At 40.7% G+C, this 18,931-nt stretch overlaps 1 protein-coding gene across 1 annotated transcript; it reads right to left on the bottom strand.

Moving 5' to 3' along the window:
• Window positions 1–2,114: 2,114 nt before the first annotated feature.
• Window positions 2,115–18,896, bottom strand: NUS1 (NUS1 dehydrodolichyl diphosphate synthase subunit). The gene is made up of 5 exons (XM_064413005.1): window positions 18,371–18,896; window positions 9,929–10,051; window positions 7,683–7,835; window positions 3,099–3,198; window positions 2,115–2,348 (listed from the first exon to the last, which is right to left on the bottom strand). Exons 1-5 carry the CDS (start codon window positions 18,750–18,752, stop codon window positions 2,258–2,260), a joined length of 849 nt encoding a protein of 282 aa, XP_064269075.1. The 5' UTR covers window positions 18,753–18,896; the 3' UTR covers window positions 2,115–2,257.
• Window positions 18,897–18,931: the final 35 nt, after the last annotated feature.

Raw genomic sequence — 18,931 nt, 5'->3', positions numbered from 1 at the left:
ACACAGAACAAGCTGGGCAGAGGCGCTAAGGGCAAGGACATACATTCAGAGATCAAGTCGTGGATATGCACAGTGCTTTTGGCACACCTCACTGAAGATTGCCCACACAGGGACAGTAAAATAATCCCAACTAAGTGATAACATGGATTAGTTCAACTACATTAATTCCAGGAGGAACACTTAATTCACAATTAAACTGGCCATCAGAAGAGATTTAAGTTGAATCAAATGCAGCTGAACTAATCATTTTAGTTTTATGAAGCAACCCTCTGTAGACAAATTCTAGGCCTTGAGATCTGTCTCCAATATTAAACATATCTTTTTAGCTGAGATATGCAGAAGTTTGAGGACTGAGGGAACTCAGGTATGAGAAGTATTCTTTGGCAGTTTGATACAAATATAAAAAATACATTATTTTTGAGGGCTAAACTAAGCTTTTCCCATTACTGCCAGCACCAGAACTGCTTCAGTGACACAGTAACACATTCCGGAACGTAAATACAACCTTGCTTTTTAATGAAACAAAATTCATATTACAGATGAACATCAATACTCCAGATACCCTTCAACAGGCTACCCACTCCCCACAAAAATGTTGAACTTAACACTCAGTGGGAAAATTTGCCCACATCCATGATGGGGGCCCAGGAAACATTGCACAACTGTTCACCTTCTCTGCAATACAGGACCTGGTACACAAAAGAGACCAGATGACAAAGTGTACTCAAAATATTCCAGCTCCTATTGAAAGCTATTTTATGTCAAAACCCTTAGTTAATTTATTGAATATCTCTTGCTCTTTTCTGAGATAAAGTGGCCACAGGTCTTTCTGTAACTGCAATCTAATCTTATGATGATGAAAAACCACAGCTAAGAGTTTTTACAATCTGCTCTGTAACATTACACCAAGCAACAAGTTAAAATACATCATTTCACAATGAGGCAGACATTCGTTTAAAATCTGGCAATTCGCTTTTAAAAACAGTTATTTTCCCTTCTAGTGACACGGCTATCCCAAAGGAGATCAAGCCAGGCTCAGTCTGAAGAGTGGGGGGAGGGGGAAACAAGAAACACTTCCAGAATGAAGCATTCAACAGTTCTGCAGCCTGCAGGGCAGAAGGCTGCAGTATCAATGTTTGACTCCAGTAATACAGATCTAAAGATATTGCTTTGTCCAAATGCAGCCATAAACTTGTAATTTTAAACTAACTGCAAAACAGGAATGTAACTCCAACAGGCCATTCCACGATGAAGACCATTTAGCATCTCTAGTTAATTATCTCAGCGCTGAAATACTGTAGGGCAGCTTCATTTCATCTTCCTTCTTTGTCCACTTTCTTCCATTCAAACTTCTAATACTCAGTTCAGAACAAACAAAAATAAAAAAAAGGCTTAAGCAGACTCCCTTGCTGGGCACATAAGTACAAGCAGCAAATCACATTTAGCCATGAAGTTGACTCAGACCTTTTCCAAATCTTTCAGCAAATGATACCAGAGCCTTTTCCTGCTTGTTACCTTGAGTGAGCATGTTAGGGGGAGAACAGGTATACAAACAATACATAGTACTGTTTATTCTTATTCCCAGTGGAAAACTGACTGAGATGTTGCATTCACTCAGGGCTGTAGGAATACCTTCATTCCACCACTTAAAAAAAAAAAAAAAAGAGCTGGATACTGCAACAGACTGCCTGATCCACTTACCATAGAAGCATCCATCCCTTTTTATGGACTCTTCTCAGTATTTCTAGAACACCTACAGCTGGCTTAGTCATCCCAGCCAAGCTGCAGTGTCTATTTTCAGTTAACAAACCAAACTTCTCTAGAATTCACATATTACATAGTAAATATATCTGAAGGTAGACCATTGCTCTGAAATGCCTGACCATGAAGAATTAAGAAACAGAGATGGGAGCTCTTTCTTGGTTTTAAGGATCTTCAGGGCATGGACTCCTATTTACACTGTCCTGTAGATTTCACAACCCTTAATTCTTGCATGTTCATTTTGACACTTGAATGTCAAAGTGAGGGCAAAGCTTTGTTTTTAGTAACTGTCTTTTTCAAACAGGAAATCTGTGAACTCCCCTCCCCATAGATTCTCACGCATTCACACAGACTCTCTAGAAAGGTAAGACACTTTATTGAATTTTTTTGATAAATTAAGAAAGGACTATGAACCAGACTTATGGGTAGCAGGTGCTTGTAAACAGACATCAGTTCCTTCACACAGAAAGCTTGACTCCATGCACTCAGCCCGAAGTCACTTTCCCCAGCGTTGCTCACAGGCTGCATAGTGATGGAGGGCAGAGAAAAAGTCTTCATAGCTGATGTTTAGGTGGGAAGGCAAAGAACTGAGAAAGCAAGTTAGAAACATTAAAATAAGCTTTTATAAACACCACACTATTCATGCAGCCACTCAGGAATACCACTAAAAGCAAGCTACTGCCTCAGTCACCTTATGAAGTTGTTCTCAACATGGTTATTGTCACTCAGCTCTAACAACTGAACACCCTAAACACGCAGTCACTCTCTAAACCAAAGCCTCCCATTAGAGTACACAGAGCCCTTCAAATCAGTGAAAAGCTGGAGCAGCACTGTGTCCACAGGCTATAAATGCTATATAGCAGCACAGTGTGTCCACGGTGTGCTATAAATGCTCTCAGATTTAAGAAGTTCAGCAAATCTGGTCAGTTCAGTTACTTCTAAAATTGAAAAGCAATCCATAGGTGCGATCTTCTTGTATTATTCCATTTCCCTTGTATCCTTAGTTTCCCTGTTAGAAACCTATAAGCCACAGAAAATCAACACTGATGTAAGGAATACTGTGAAAAGGGACTGGACCACACACTAGGTGGTGACACAAGTTGCTCCTTCAACCTGAGGCGTGAAGCCTGCGGCTGCCTAGTCAGTATTACTGAAAACTAACAATGAATGTTTGACAGGTTTCATTTAATAATTTTAAAATATCCTGAAATCAATCTCCAGACACTTGTTTAGCTGCATCTCCTCTTTTGGCCAGTTCCCTAAGTTACACCATAAAGAATTTTTTAGGTAGATATTTTTCATTCCAGTGTGTTTCACAACATTTATAAGGAACTCACATGATTTCTGTCAGTCTGATGTGCCACGGAAGGAATCCTAATGTGCTGTCCACAGGACCAAACTTCAAGACTAAATCAGGATCAGGAAATCCATTTGAACCTGTAATAACAAGTTACATTAGGTTTTATTAAATTTATCATAGTATTTGTTTTAATTCTAAACCCTAAGGCATCTGCTTTTTCACTAAATGTCTTTTTTTTGTTTTGCTTTAAACGATGGTCCCAAGTTAACAATTAAAAGCCCAAGAGGACAGACTGGTCTTGCAACACCTGAATGACCAACGGAGCAAAAGCTTAGGCAGCCACTGCAGGCCCAGCTGGACCGTTAATTTTATGTCAGGTAGTTTTCAAAGACTTTCTATGGAAATTACAGGAACAGTTGCATTGTTTTGAGTAACAGCAAACCCTAACAATGCTGTTTCATCTGACTTGTTCTAGTTTTGTCTTGGCAAACTCGATTTTAGTAGCACAGAACATGCTGTACCCTGACCCTACCTACCATAGTCCTTAACTATGGAGAGCTGCAATCAAGTAGAGTGAAAGGACACATAAAAAAGCTTAAGGAAGTTTCACTGAAGAACACCTTGGTACCACAGACTATGAAGGAAAAAAATACCCAACTTGTTAAGATGACATGTCTTTCTCAGTATGAGGCCAGACAGAAATTTTAAAACTAACTTACTATAAAATTTCGAAGACACTGCTGCAGCTGGCATCTTTCTGGTTAGATGAATGAGGAAGAACAGGACAGTATGTCTTTTTGTGTTACTAAGTGGACAACCTGACCCATTCTAGGGCAGAGCAAGATAATATTGATGAATTCCACTAAGTGCCCACATTCTTACTACCCATACCTTAAAACCCCAGCCAGTCATTTCCCTCATGAGAGTATCCTGCTCACGTTCTGAGGCTGAAGACAATTAGTGACCAAACACCACTGCCTCTGTCTCCCTTCCATATAATTCTGCAGTGCCTAAGCTACTCCAGGCTAAAATTGACAGACAGGAAATAGGCTTAGAATGAGCAGTCTGAGTCCAGCTTTCCCTGCTAATTCTAGCAAGTTGATTAGAGCAACATGTGAAAACCAGCAGAGCACCCCAAGAGGACCCAAGAAGCTAAACTGTTCCTCCTGCACCTACCTAGCTCACCTGAAAAGTATTCCAGCAGTCATAACCCTATTTTGCTAAAATGCTGCAATTAGTCATGATTATTGCAGGTAATTTGCTGTCACCCCTTCTACTATCCACCAATTCTGCAAGAGTGCTTATACTAGGTAATGACTACCTTTAGCCGATGAAGTTTAATACAGCCTACTTGCTCCAAACCTCCAATGTTATTTCTCAATTCTTTCCTTGTTTACTTAAATTAAAAAAAAAAAACCCCAAAAAAAAACCCCAAAAAAAAACCCCAAAAAAACCCCAAAAAAAACCCCCCAAAAAACCCCCCAAAAAACCCCCCAAAAAACCCCCCAAAAAACCCCAAAAAAAACCCCAAAAAAAACCCCAAAAAAAACCCCAAAAAAAACCCCAAAAAAAACCCCAAAAAAACCCCCAAAAAAACCCCCAAAAAAACCCCCAAAAAAACCCCCCAAAAAAACCCCAAAAAAACCCCCAAAAAAAACCCCCAAAAAAAACCCCAAAAAAAACCCCAAAAAAAACCCCAAAAAAAACCCCCCAAAAAAAACCCCCCAAAAAAAAACCCCCCAAAAAAAACCCCCCCAAAAAAAACCCCCCCAAAAAAACCCCCCAAAAAAAACCCCAAAAAAAAACCCCAAAAAAAAACCCCAAAAAAAAACCCCAAAAAAAACCCCCAAAAAAAACCCCAAAAAAACCCCAAAAAACACTACAGAAAAGCAGTCAAGACCCTTTTACAGTTTTCACATTAGTTGTAGAGGAACTTAACTTTGGGAGTAACAGAAAAGGAAACTAAAGCCAGATTTTGCTCCACCCAGGTTTTGAAACTGAAGCTGGATATTTTTTTAAAAAGTTCACATCCTCCCTCCCCACTGAATCACCACAATAGTGATGATACCTTTTACCAGAGGTAAAGAAGCTATTCTCCCCAAGCATGTGCATTTCTAAGGAAGGATAAAGTTTTAGATAGGAGTGTCTTGTGCCACAGTCCAAATCTCATCTCAAAGTTAAGAAAAAAATTGCAAAGCAAAAGCCACGTTGGTGTTCAGAAGCTAGCACGTTAGTATCCAAGAGCTTTGCAGGGAAGCAGTGAATACTCAGAAGTGTGGACTTTGGAGGAAGTGGACAGCTTTACTCATCAACTGATTCAGTAGCTGAGTACTCCTCAGCTGGTACAGCGGCAAGATCTTCAACACTGCAAGGGCTTTTCAAACAGGAGAAGACCTTCAGAGAGCCCAGTTAATGCTAACATTTCCTTCTGGTTCCTAGCTGAAGGAAAATGAAAATGCACACTAGTATTACTGTCACAACAGCCTACTAAAAACACAGTATGTGCTTTCCACTCTGCATCCATTTCTCTACCTAAACAGCAGTGCTACAGATAGTTTACATGTGAAAGCTCCCTCAGAGTTGCTAGAGTTACAGCAGTCAAGTTTAGCACAAACAGGATACAAGGATTTGGAAGCAAACTTTAAAAAACAAAAGAGGCCAAAAGACTTGCACACTCAAAGGATGGCAATCTGGTTGGGGGCTCTGCAAGGGGAACATGAAGGAATTTTAGAGCTGATAACTCTACCCTTCTCCACATAGATCTTACAGGGCAGCTTGAATAGCCTTAAATTGACAGTCATGTTCTTTGCTGGAAGGCAAACAGACAGCAAGCAGAGACAATATTAAAAGGCAGCTGGCACCTACTTTCTGAAAACAAGCTGGTTAGCTGAGGCATTGCTTAGAAGAAAGTACTCTTACACTGCAGAAAACTCAAGCTGTAAGAATTAAGTGCATGACTGAATTAAGAACAAGAAAAGCCACATGACAATCTAGAATCATACCATTTTAGGACTAGGCTTCAATAACTGCACCCTAAACATGAACAAAAAGTTTAAAAACTACATTAACAGGTATATAAATCATAAACGTAAACCCCCAAAGATTTACAGAAGACACCATTAATGCAAACTCTAAGAATATAACTACTCAAGTATTGCTTTCCAGAACATGCTCTCAAATCAGTAATGCACAGATGCATACTTTTAATACTGTTCCATTCAAAAGGCACACAAACTAAATTTGCCTAGAAGTAAAACAAAGTTTAAAAAGCTGCTGCTAAATAAGTAATGAAAGAATACTTCACTTCCAACAATGTCCCAAACATTAAGTAAACAAATTAATAAGGACCAGTTACAGATATTATCCTTAATTATTAGCCACATCAATGAAGCGGTGTGTTTCAAAGTTCATAGTTTTGACAGATTAGATTTCTCTTTCTGTGCTGAGCTAGCATGCAATACTTCAAAAATAAATCCACTCATTTTAAGATTGGGCGTAATACTTTTAATATATCCAGACAGAACATCACCAACAAGTTTGAAAATCTCCAGTTAAATATCACTGGCCAAAATACACCCAACAGGTAACAACTGTCACTGGTTCTCCATTAAATTAGTAACTGTTCTGAAGGAGCGATTATTAATTTCCTTTAATTGCCTTTAGGGTATAACAGAAGAGATGTCCTAAGTTCTTCTTCAGGTGCCTTATTAAATACATTTAATAGTTCCATTATAGGAGGATGCTGACAACAGGGATGGAATTCAGTCTGAAGTGGCCAAACTGCCATGGAAGTCTGTCTGCAGAACAATTCAGCTGATCACCCACATGAAAAAGAAGAAATCACTCTCTAAAGTCCCATTAATGGGAAACACTACAACAACATGCCCAAAGGCATCCAAGTTCAAGTGTGCAATCTGAAACCTGAACCCTACCAAGCTAATTACAGCTGCAATTAACATGCATGGATCACCTAGGCAAGCTGAGCAACTCATTATAGCTCCATAGCACCACTGGAAAAGTGGATGCTAATTCTAAACTTCTTCTCCCAGATGTGATATTAGGGCAGTCCTGCCCTTCCATAGCTATTGCATGTAGCCAAACATCACAGTGCAGAGTCAGTAATCTGCATGAATTAGTAATGAAGACAACTAAGCTACTGTGGGTTATAGAGCAGCAAGAGATCCATCATTTGCATTCAGGGTAGTAGTCAGACAGCAAGAACAGCTTTAATCGCTGTAACCAGATCTGGAAAAGACTCTGCCCACCCATATTTGCAGCTTGCAACTTGCAGGAAGCTAACCTAAATTAGAATAGTCTAGTTTTAGGCAATCCCAAAAGTACTTTTTTCAGAAAGCTCATTGCAGAACATACCACAGATGCTGTAAACTCTGAAAAGCCAAAACTCTGCAAGTTACCTTAATATTTCTGCTAAATAATTTTCTGCTTAAAAAAAACAGCTCAAAAGGCAATAAAAAAGAAAATTTTAGCAGAAGCCTAAAAGCAATAATCATAACTTACTCTGATAGACCAAGCATCAAAATGCATACAATCCAAGCAATGAATATACTAGCAACCAAACTGTTATGAATTGAGTACTCTTTCCCCTCCATATTATACTTACTACTTAATAAGTTGTCTAACATATTCACATCCAGGTCTGAATGTGTTCTTTGCTGCTGTGCTACCAACTGACAGAAGTTCTGAGCAGCTTTGACTATGTCTGCTTTTCCATCTTCCGGAGACAGCACCTTCAATGTAGATTGGCAATTTAAAACTGAAAGCACAAAACATAGTTTAAAAGCAACAGAAATATAATTGTTTTGCATGTGCTTTAGATAGTCACAGGTACAGCTGAAAGCAACTTGTAGTTTAATTCCTGTATTATAACTAGTCACAGATACACCTCACCTATCTCTTAGAAAAGTGGTAAGAGTTTTCTGGATTTGCTGTATTACTAAAACACAAGCTTAAGACAACTACTTTGAGAAGGGGCTTAATTCAGTCTTCAATATAGTTTTCCAGGAAATTTGGATTGGTTCTTATGCTGTCAGGCAAAGCACTGAGAAGGAAGGTGCCTGGATAGAAATTTAAGGGGTTCAGGGAAATTTGAAAAAAAAAAAAAAAAAACAAAACAACAAACTAATTTCTACCCTAGAAGAGGAAAGCGTTTTTGACAGCTACTGTGTACATTCATGTGACATAATTATTAACCTTGGGGGCCTCCCTCAATCTGATCACAGCATCTTGATGCGAGAGTTACAGTAAGGATCTAAGATTGCTACACTGAAGCTTGGAACAAGATAATAGTTCAGAATTAATCTATTCACCTGCAATTATGTCTGTGACTTAAGAGGACATTTCACAACAGTAATTATCTTAATCCTACACTATTGAGAGGCAAGAGTCTTCTCATACTACATGACTTGCATCATTGTCAGTACTAGTAAGGTACCTAAGGGGTAAACTTGCCAAAGAAGCTGAAAGCCAGAGATGGCGCATTATACTGGCTTGAAGTCAAGTGGGTTAAATACCAAAGTGTCAACATTTTAGGCTGATACCAAACTTAGGATAGTTAGAACCAGATAGTAAATATACATTTCTTAAAACTGCAGAACCAAAGGACCACGGTCATGATTCATAAGAACACCTAAAACCCCTCAGTTCATCCATCCAAAGCCACCACAATGAAAATGATTGTTCCTTAATATTGCTTGATTTGCAAATTTGCATCAAATGTCCTACATTAAAAAATATTTAACAGTATCCTTAAATTGCAACACATGCAATTTTGTTCTTTAGAAGTGAAAAACTGCAGATAATATAAACTGCAGAGATGTCAGTTTGTTCAGTTGAAAACATGAAGCATCTGATCTGACTGTGAAGCCTCCAAAAAAAGAATGAAGAATTTAAAAACAGAATAGAAAACACCTCTGCTTTTCACAGTTTCCAGCACAAAAGGTTCCTGAGATTTAAACGCACTCTTCCCATCAGCAAGTCTGAGAAGTCTTTCAGTAGTTTGCTTGGTGTGAACATAAATATTTCAACTTCGGTAAGTATAGCTAAGTATGCTGGAGTTTAAGACATTAATAGGCTGTCTACCCCATATTCTGCTGGTTATTTCAATCTTCACAGGAAGGAAAAAAAAATAGCATGAAACCTAAGTTCTTCCACATAAATGCAAGCATCTTAGGCTAAGTTGTTCATAAGACAAGTGCATGTTACAGTATTATACTTTGTACTGGAAAGCTGGCATAAAGGATTTTGGTATTCAGTCAGCTCTCACAGGGGAGGCAAAACTTGCAAGCAGCATTTTCAATGCAGCTAAATGTACCACAACTTGTGCAGACTTTTCATAAGTCTTTGAACTATGATGATCTTAAAGCGTAAGGGTTGTTTAGGTATTTTTGTACAAGACCTACTTTAATATTATGAGTTGTAGTTAGAAGAGCTGTATCAGCCCACCTCTCTAAGACAAAAGCCTGATTCAAGTACATGCCTGTGATTTATTGTATTTGAACAGACTTCTAGCATTTGCCTTAGGCACCAGACGAGGAAATGAGTTCTTATAGCAGATACTGCTACCTACTCCTGCCTTCCACATCTAACTAGTGCAAAAGCTATTATCACATTTATTTTTTTAACTTGTGCCCTTTACCTTCGTGATGGCATTATACCTTGCCATGACAACCAGCAGTCTTGCTCTTTCCCTTTCTCCTCCCCACTTTAAGGTGTGTATTTGGAAAGATGGAAGCACATATATGAAGAAAAAGGTCACTGTACATAGAAATGTGTTTAAATAAAAGCAGATTTATGATTGATATACAGCTATTTAGAGGCACACCAAACCCTTCTGCTAGTTGACCTTACCTTGACCAGTTTTGTCGTGATTTGCAAATTCCACGGAGTACTTGGAGCAATCTAGTCCCAAGAGTTCTTGCTGCTGTTTTAAAATTTCATCCATCAATCTTGAATTATTCCTCTTGAAAATACCTTAAAAAAAAAAAAGTTGCATATCAGCCAACTCCTATAAAGGATGTTACAAAATAAATCTGACACTAAGCAAGTAGAAAAAGTTAGTCAGAACTGGTTTGAGACTGGAGTTCACAAGTGTGGGTAAGAGCTCAAAGCAAATGCTACTGCATGTGACTAATTTGAGTGACCTTGGAAAGACAACTCATGTGCTTCTGTTCTTCTTTCACCCAGCCTGATTTAAGCAGCAAGTTGCAACTGTGTAAGGGATAGCTTATGACTCATTTTATTGTCCTTAGTATGCTAGAAATAGAGAAAGCAATAATCAGCAAAGAACAACCAAGTCAGATTAACACCAAATTTCTTTAAAGCCCACGCTGCTTAAGTCTGCTACCACTTGCTAAAACATCCCTAAGGCTGCAGGCCAACAAAGCTAGTCTCCACTACATCAGCATTTCAGGTCTCAGTAAGTATCCACTCTTAAGCCATCCAACACCATGGATTTCCTAATAAGAGAATTTCACAAGCTGTATGTTTCAAGGAGTTCATGCAGTCCCCAAGGCCTTTTTATACTTATATATTTAAGGCAGACACATTTCGAACACAGGAAATCACAAAAGCCTATTTCAAACATACTTGGGTTCTTGTACTAAAATAAATTCTAGCTTCTGAGAAACATAACTCTATTTCTAATTAAATGCCACAGCAAAAACTAAATGTTACAGTTTAAATATTTACAATCCAAAAGCATGGCTAGGCATATTCACTCAGAAACTGGATAATGCTTTTATCACAGGATATTCAGAGACTTTACTGCACTTCATTCAGAAACCTTATGTCAAACACTTCCATTGACCAGTCTAAAAATGCCCACACACTAATCTTACAATGTAGACAGTGCAAAACAATGTAAGACATACAATTTTATGAATAGGCATAGGATTCAGCACCACAACCAGACTACAGGATCTGGAACTGCTACAAGAGTTCCCACATTGGCCAAACAGTATGTAAGCACTGGATCAAGACCACAACACACTAGGAGTTAGTTTGCAATATGAACTGATACAATGCATTTATTTAATATGCTAGCCTTTAGGCCTAATGAATTAGAACTTTTCTACAGGCTTCATTAGAGGTTTTAATAGGTGGCAAAGTATCTATTTTTCTGCTCATCATGGATACTTCGTGTAAAAAAACAAAACCTATTTCATTATAGAAGTGTTAGTGGTGCTTATAACTGATTTCACATGTTTACAGAAAAGCAAGTTGTGGTAAGGCACAAACCCCTAAAGAAAAATAGTGTTGGAATACTTCTAAGTTTAAACTAAGTTGTGGCTTCTTGTGCTCCTGCTTTCTAGTGTATACTTATACATAACAGAAATTGAGAATGCTGCTTCAAATCAAACTGCTTGATACAACTCTGCTTGGCTCGGTCTGTTTCGTGCTGGGGTTAGCACAAATTGTCCTCCTTACTCCCAAGGTCAGCAGCAGTGCAGCCAGTGCAATTGCTAATCCTGCACCCTCTTCAAGGAAGATCTGTACAAGGCTGCATGTGCCTCACCTTCAGGAGTCACTTGACTTCCATACACTTTTAGATATTAGAAATAAGACTATGTTCAATATCCAGACAAATGTGACATAATTAGGAAAGGCTCCCAATCTGGGAAATAAGCTGCTGCTCTTCTTCCCCTTTCTCACCCAACACGAAGGACACCCTTTCTCGTGAAAGGTTTTTGCCTATTCCTGCCAAAGACTGGAAGGATAAATTAAGACTCCACACTCCAGCTCTAAAATATATTAAGACTTTGAGGACAATTAGAAGAACTGACCAAGGTGTTTGCTTCTCAGTAAAAAGATACCATATACTGGAATTGATCCAGCTCCAAAGTGAAGGACCTTAACACACAAAACAGATACAGAAGACTTGCTAAATAAATGTGTTCTTAAGCTTTATCTGAGTACCACCCTTCTATTCTGCCCGTTTATCTCACCCACCCCCTCAGCTGTTCAAACTTGGAGACGGCTCCTGGAACAGCAGTTTAACAAATAGGAAGCTACTGTAGTTGTACCATGTAGTTGCAGTAAGCCTTCCTTGGAAAGGCCTCCACACCTAAATTCCCACTGAACCATCAACCTTGACACATACACAGTTTTCCTGAAGAGAAGATCCTGAAGCACAGGAGAAGGTAGTAAAAATTCAGACTAACTCAGATCTTAATTAAAAACCAACAGCATTTGGGAATACTCCTTCAACGTCTGTCTCTCAGTCAGTGCACAAGAGACTTATGAATGCCCATCACTGCAAACGTAGTCTGGCCAAATGCAATATTCACAGGCCAAATTCATACTCAACTTCAACAATTTTACATGGTCATGACTCAGCTATATTCTCCTTTCCCTTACAGTATCTCAAAAGCCCATTTATCTACAAGGCTCATTTTATTAAAACTTTGTAAATGTGCCCAAGTTAGTTCTGGGAGATGCTGTTGCTTAATTTAAACATGACAAATATAGCAAACAAGTGCATGAGTAGGCCAGTAACAGAATTGTGTTTCTAGGCAGTGAAATTTAACTCTTGATATACTGCTACCCTCCAACTTTGATCACAAAAAGTTAAAGCTAGTCCATAATGTAATTTTAACATTATAAAAAATTATGGTTTGACAAAGGTCTAATAAATTTCAGCAATAAAACAGTTGTTTGCTGTTAAATGAAAAAAAAATGTGGCTCTACTCATGTTTCTACTATGGAACACAAATATGAAATTGTCACTTATTTTTCATCAGAAGATTTTCTGGTTTTGAAAACCAGAAAGATTTGTTTGGTCAGAGCTCTGGAACCTTTGTAAGCTGGTGCAATGTGTATATTCCTGCAAATGAAGTGTTTAAGAATTACATGTATTTAAGCACTAAAATTCCCAGTTCAAAAGAGCATCAAACCCTGTCCTGGTTTGTTTATTTTAACTACTGAGAACCTGTGAGCTGTTTTCAGGGATACTACTTGTTTTTACAACACAAGCTGCAAGCATGCTGTCAGTCATTTGTTGCTATTAGAGCTGAGGCAAACCAGAAGTGTTTTAGCTTCCTGCAGTAGTCCTCCATTACACAGGTCTTTTCCAGGGCACACACCTTTTGCTCAGATTTACAGCAGCTACAAGCCATGCCCCTTTGCTTGCAACCATGGTGCTGCAATATTTTAGGGTTAGTTATTGACAAATGAAGTTTGTAATTAAGAGGCTGCAAATTCATCATGTGTAGAAGTGACAAGAATCTTGAACTGGAAGTGCAAAACTGGCACAGAGAAACACCAAATGATGTCAACCATTTGTTTGTCTGACCAGACTACCACAGCCACCACCTGTTAATGCCTTAATGGCATCTCAAAGTTCAACATTTTTAATTTCCCTGCTTTTTAAAGCAGCAGAATCTGGTAAAACACAGAATCATAGTTAGCTCTTCCTTGCAAGGGAACACCTTACCTAAACGGAGTACATATCTCCACAACAATTCAGTTATTTGCTTTCTCAACTTCTTTCCAGTGCTGACAAGGAAAGAGTAATCCGAAGTTGTAACTGTTATCAGGTATTAACATTTTGAGAACATCAAATAATAAACCACTTCAAAGAATGCACAAGCAAGAAACTGTTTTAATACATGAACAACTTTTGCCTACATCCTGTTGCCTCACGCTGGCTGATAACAGGAAAGCCCGGCCATTACACTGGACCTCAGATGACATGGAAAGCTACAAACACCTCCTTTATCCCAAGAGTCTAGGAAAAAAAGTAATCCAAGTTTGAATGTAGCTAAAGTCACTTCAATTTCAGTCAGATTAAGGCCACTTAAGACAGCACTAACCAAAGAATTTGACTTACAACTAAGAACTTCATAGGTGGCCACTCCTCCCACATTTCCTCTTGGGGGGCCATTCTGCACTAAGAGAACAGGGGCTCATCAGAAATTCAGAGAAAATATACCTCTTTCATATTTCCCATTCCTTTAAGGAGCTCACCTTCCACAGATTAGTGTTATCCCTTCTAATAAAAGTGGTCTGAGAACTCCTCTCAGCTCGACACCAAAACAAAATTGTTGAATGAGAACTTTCACGTGGGTGAAGGCCCACAGCAGATGCCATGTGATACTGGTATCTCACAAGTGGATTGATCAAATTTAGAAGAGACTAGAAGCCTACTTTGGGGCTAATTAAGTAATTTTTTTTTGCATACTCTATCCTTCCAAAGAGTTTTTAAGAGAAAAGTGGTCAGAAGCAAAGCAGTTCACTAGAAAGCTAAACCCAGGATGAACAACTCCAAATTCTCAGTGAAGCATCTAGCTAGGAATCCAAAGTACCCAAATGCCAAGATTCAGCAAGCTCCCAAAAAACACTCTAGACTTTTCTTAAACCATAGCATAAAAGCTTCACAGAACTAACACTCAATCAAGCTCTCCCAAATGGCAAAACAACTACCAAAAGAAAGTTAAAGTATATAGCACTAGTGAAAGGCTTCTGCTCCACAGAAGGTATTTTAAGTGCTATTACCTGAAAGCATTATCAATGCCTTCTGACTGCAACAAAGCTGCAGTATTTCCTCAGATAAAGTCTCAACAAGAATGGCTGGATTTCTACCAAGAAATGACTGGCAATACAGAAGTCAACAGAAAAATTCTTTATCAAAAGCCTGAAAATTCAGTTTGCATTATTTAATTCAGGTATGCACAGTAGCATTAAATTTATTATGGCTTTGTCATGCTGCACAATAAGGAAAATTGAGAGAAAGGGTTCTACATGCCAGGGGCAGTAAAGCCAGACCACCCTGGGCCTCCAAACGTGCTGAGTAAACAGAGAAAGTCTCAGTTCTGAGCCCTGCACAACTCCAGCCAAGTTGCCTTTAGAGTTACTGGGGCAGCTGCTGTAACAAACCAGTGTGAGCTGGAATGCAGCTTCTTATTTTAACATTGAAGAATACACGAGAACCTTCTGTTTAGCAATTTTGTAAAAAATACAGTAATTCGTTACTATAAACAAAAAAACTATTATGTAGCACTTCTGTAAAGAATTTCATGTTTCCCTTTCCTCCTATGGAAGAGGCAGTTAAGGACACATTTTGAATTTAATCCTCCTGCAGGAAACTGACACACTACTTCTTGCAAAGAAGGCAACAACGGAAGACCAAGTTTGTAAACAAAGTTTCCTGTTGCAATCAAAAGTACTGCATATATGCAATGAAGGAAAAGAAACAAATTAACATATACCTCATCACATCTTAACACCGATCCAGAGCACTCACAATGAATTCTCCTTCCCCACCACAGCCAGCACCAGTGGAGACTTTCACAAATCAATGGTTGGTACACTTGTATGAACACAAAGCCCTAGAAGCAGCTCAGCAGTCCAAAAGCACCACTCACCATCTGAGTGGATGGAAACAAGTGCACACTGTAATTAAGGGTCACCCTCTGCTACTCATAAGAGCAAGTTGTACCTGACTTCATTCACCTTCACTATTATCAGTGTCAGTGCTCAGGGTTCCAGACTCCACCACCACTGAGCACCGCATTTAGCAACAGCTGCAACATCCTACTTAATGAAGTCTATCTGGAAATGCTGTATGCTCAACCAAGGCACCCTAAGGAGCTTAGCACCACAAGAGAGGCAGCATATGTGCTATCACCAGCAGTAAGCATACACCAGAGCTGTATGAATGACTGAGGCTGAAGTCAGTCTAAAAAGCTCAGCTGTGCACAGAGCAGTTGCAGCTGCTGTCCTGGACAACCCACTGAACACCTGTGTGCAACAGGATGCGCAATGCAGGCTATTCTCATCACCCCTACAAGTTTGGCAAAAGCCACAGATTTAGAACTTTTTCGTTGCTCTGCCTTCTTTGATTTTGCTGCAACAAATTGGAAAGCAGCCTAGCAATTAAACTAGCATATTCTGGCATCAGAGGACCAACAGAAGAACAAGCTACTGAAAAATGTTTCGATACTGAAATCACGAGGTAATAGCTATATTGTCAGATCTCAGAGGTGACAGCAAAACCTGTTAACATGCAACTTTCAAATGAAAAACTAAAATGCACACTCATCACATAACCTGCACTTAGAACAACAAAAACAATCAAACTAAAGAAAAAATTCCCAACAACAAAAAATAACATAATGACACAGAAAATTAACATACATAACTTTAGACTGAATTAAAAAATACATGGATACAGCAGCAAATAACTCGAGACTTTCACTTTTCTGAACTGCCTGCAATAACAACTATTCTGCAAGGTTATGCCAGCTCTTCAATGGACAAAACTATAATTTTGGTCATCATATTCAGTCTTCGAACAGTCAATCTTAAATCTGACTGAACTGCAACACATGCACTGGTGAAGCAGTAGGTAGGTTTTCAAAAAAATGATGTTTCAACACTGCTACAGCTCTGGCTCCTTACTGTGAGACAGGAGCTCAGCAACACTGAGCATTGGCTGGTGCCTTCTCCCTCCTCAGTGTTGCACAGTAAGCAAGATGAAAACCAAGACGACCAAGAAACATGATTCTCAGCTTGACCTGTTCCTCAGTTCAGTTCTCATACATATAATTTGTGGAGCACAGTGCTGGAATCTAAAAAGGAGCTAAGCACATACCTATCAGGCAATGCTGTCCATAGCTTATTTGAGGTTTGAAGTTTAGGATCCTGTACAATAAAAATGTCTCTCATCAAGCTATGAGGGAACCTCTCTTCCTTGGTACTGCTTGCTCTGCAGCATTTCACCTGGTTGAATGCTTTCCAAGTTAGGAATAAAAACTGTCAACATATAAATGACTTTTCAGAAGGTGCTGTTCTCTGTGTGCTTGAGATGTTACACAAATATTTTACATCATTCTTTGACTTCCAAATGAGGAAGCGTTCCCCCTCTGAAATACAACATAACAAAGTTCCACCACAACCCTGCACAGATGGCCAGTTTAAACTGCTAAGTGACTGGTATTAAGTCCAGTTTCTCATAATGATCTTACAGTAATTTAGTGAAAGTCAAGTCTTCCGAGTCTTTTATCACATAGGAAGGATCATCCATGAAACAAAACTATAAATAGTGATGGTTTAAAATAAAGCAAAAAAACTTTAAAAATCACAAACACCTATGCTCAAGGAAAGGCCTGCATACCTTAGATGCTTTTGCACACTTGATAACAAAAGATTTTCCCTACTTACATGGGATGCACTGCTGGACACTTCGTGAAAGAGCACTAGAAGAGAACTGTGCCTCTAACCTGGCAGAAATCTACAGTTCTCCTAAACTGCATGACACCTCTAAATAGCCATTGGAAGTGGCTCAAAACAAGTCAAACCCTGGTCTCCTACAGTCTCATCCCTGACAGCAAGAGCACAGGGATCTTCAGGATGAAGTTTTTTTCCTCTGCAGGACAGAAACAGGACACAGTCCATGTTATGTATTGTTATCCCTTCTGAGCTGACAGCTTGTCCAGTACAGGTTAGAGATCATCTCTCAACAGCTGGACAGAAAGCTTCAACTAAGAGTTTCTTGAATATGGCTGGTTTTAGCTCCCCACTAGGGAAGAACTGGTATGAGGAAGTCAGATTTGTTCCACAATTTCCTCACAGAATGTGAAATCCAAACTCTGATCTTATCTTTATGATAGTCAGTGACGTGGAATCAACATACCTGCAAGAGCCAGAGTTCAATGGTTATACATCTGAGACTCAGTAACAGATAAATCACACAGATATGAAAAAACACCAGAGGTTCCAGAAGCACTGGCTCAGAGTTAACTCAAATGCCAATCAGGACCAAATGCAGACCACGTAATTTAACTTCACAATACAGACAGCACACAGGACATACATGCTTACGTTTAACTATTTGTCCATCCTGTTTCTTCATACAGGAGTACTTGAAAATAGAAGGCTACTTTCATTCATTCACTTTTGGAAGTCGAGCCCCAGCTCATAAACAGCACTCACAAGAGCAGGTAGCCTAAAGCTCTTCCCTACTAACAGCCCTGCCCTACACTTTCAGGTGTCAGCAGCTCCTGTCAGCCCGAGGCTGTGGCCAAGGCTCTGGAAAGCAGGCAGGACCGGGTCATCCCGACACAGGAGCTGGGCCAGAAGGGCAACTGGGCCATTCCCCAGGCTCCCCGGGGAGAGCAGCTCTGCAGCGGCCAAGCAGCTCCAGCGGATGGGAAGGGAGCAGCCAGCAGAGGCTGGACGGACTCGGAAAGACCCCGGAACAGCGCGGCCCTCTGGCTCCACGCCAGGAGGCGCTCCCGGGGCGGGCGGGCACCGCCCGGGACTGGCACTCGGAGCACCCCGGCCGCCGCTCACCGTTATGGTCGTAGACGCTGACGTAGGAGATGCCCACGGCCATGCACCACACGACCAGGCTGGCCATGTCGGCGTAGCTCGGCTCCTCCTCGGTCACCACCAGCCCCACGTGCACCGGCAGCTTCCGCAGGCCGCGCCCGTCCGCGCGCCACCGCTGCCGCCCGCGCGCCGCCCCGCCGCGCGCGGCCCCCCGCCGCCGCCAGGCCGCGCGCGCCTGGCGGAACCCGAGCGCGCGGGCGGCGGGCGCCAGCAGCGCGCAGGAGGTGGCGGCGGCGGCGGCCGCGCGGCCGCGCAGGCACGCGAGCAGCGCGCGCTGCAGGCAGAGCAAGGCGCGCACCAGCGCGTGCAGCGCGCGCCACGCCAGACCGCCCGCCCCGCTCATGGGACCGACCGACAGGAGCGCGCGGGGGAGCGGCGGGGGTGCCTCAGCCGCTGCGCGCCGCCCGCCGCGCCATCCCCTCACGGAGCCCGCGTCCCCCGCCCGACAACCGCCTGCGCCGCCATCTTCCCGCCGCCCCGCCTGATCTTTCACCTCTCAACCCGCCACACGCGAGACGCCCG

Source organism: Passer domesticus, chromosome 3 (genome assembly GCF_036417665.1).
Source record: "Passer domesticus isolate bPasDom1 chromosome 3, bPasDom1.hap1, whole genome shotgun sequence".
Lineage (NCBI taxonomy): Eukaryota > Metazoa > Chordata > Aves > Passeriformes > Passeridae > Passer > Passer domesticus.
This window is presented reverse-complemented; position numbering and strand designations above follow the sequence as displayed.

What these genes read in the sequence shown, in the direction of transcription:
- NUS1 (XM_064413005.1), bottom strand. Translation starts at nt 18,752, where the DNA reads ATGAGCGGGGCGGGCGGTCTGGCGTGGCGCGCGCTGCACGCGCTGGTG. An exon ending in CAGCGTCTACGACCATAACG is followed by an intron (nt 10,052 to 18,370) that starts GTGAGCGGCGGC and finishes TTTTTTTTTAAG; the next exon opens with GTATTTTCAAGAGGAATAAT. An exon ending in GTTAGACAACTTATTAAGTA is followed by an intron (nt 3,199 to 7,682) that starts GTAAGTATAATA and finishes TTGTTATTACAG; the next exon opens with GTTCAAATGGATTTCCTGAT.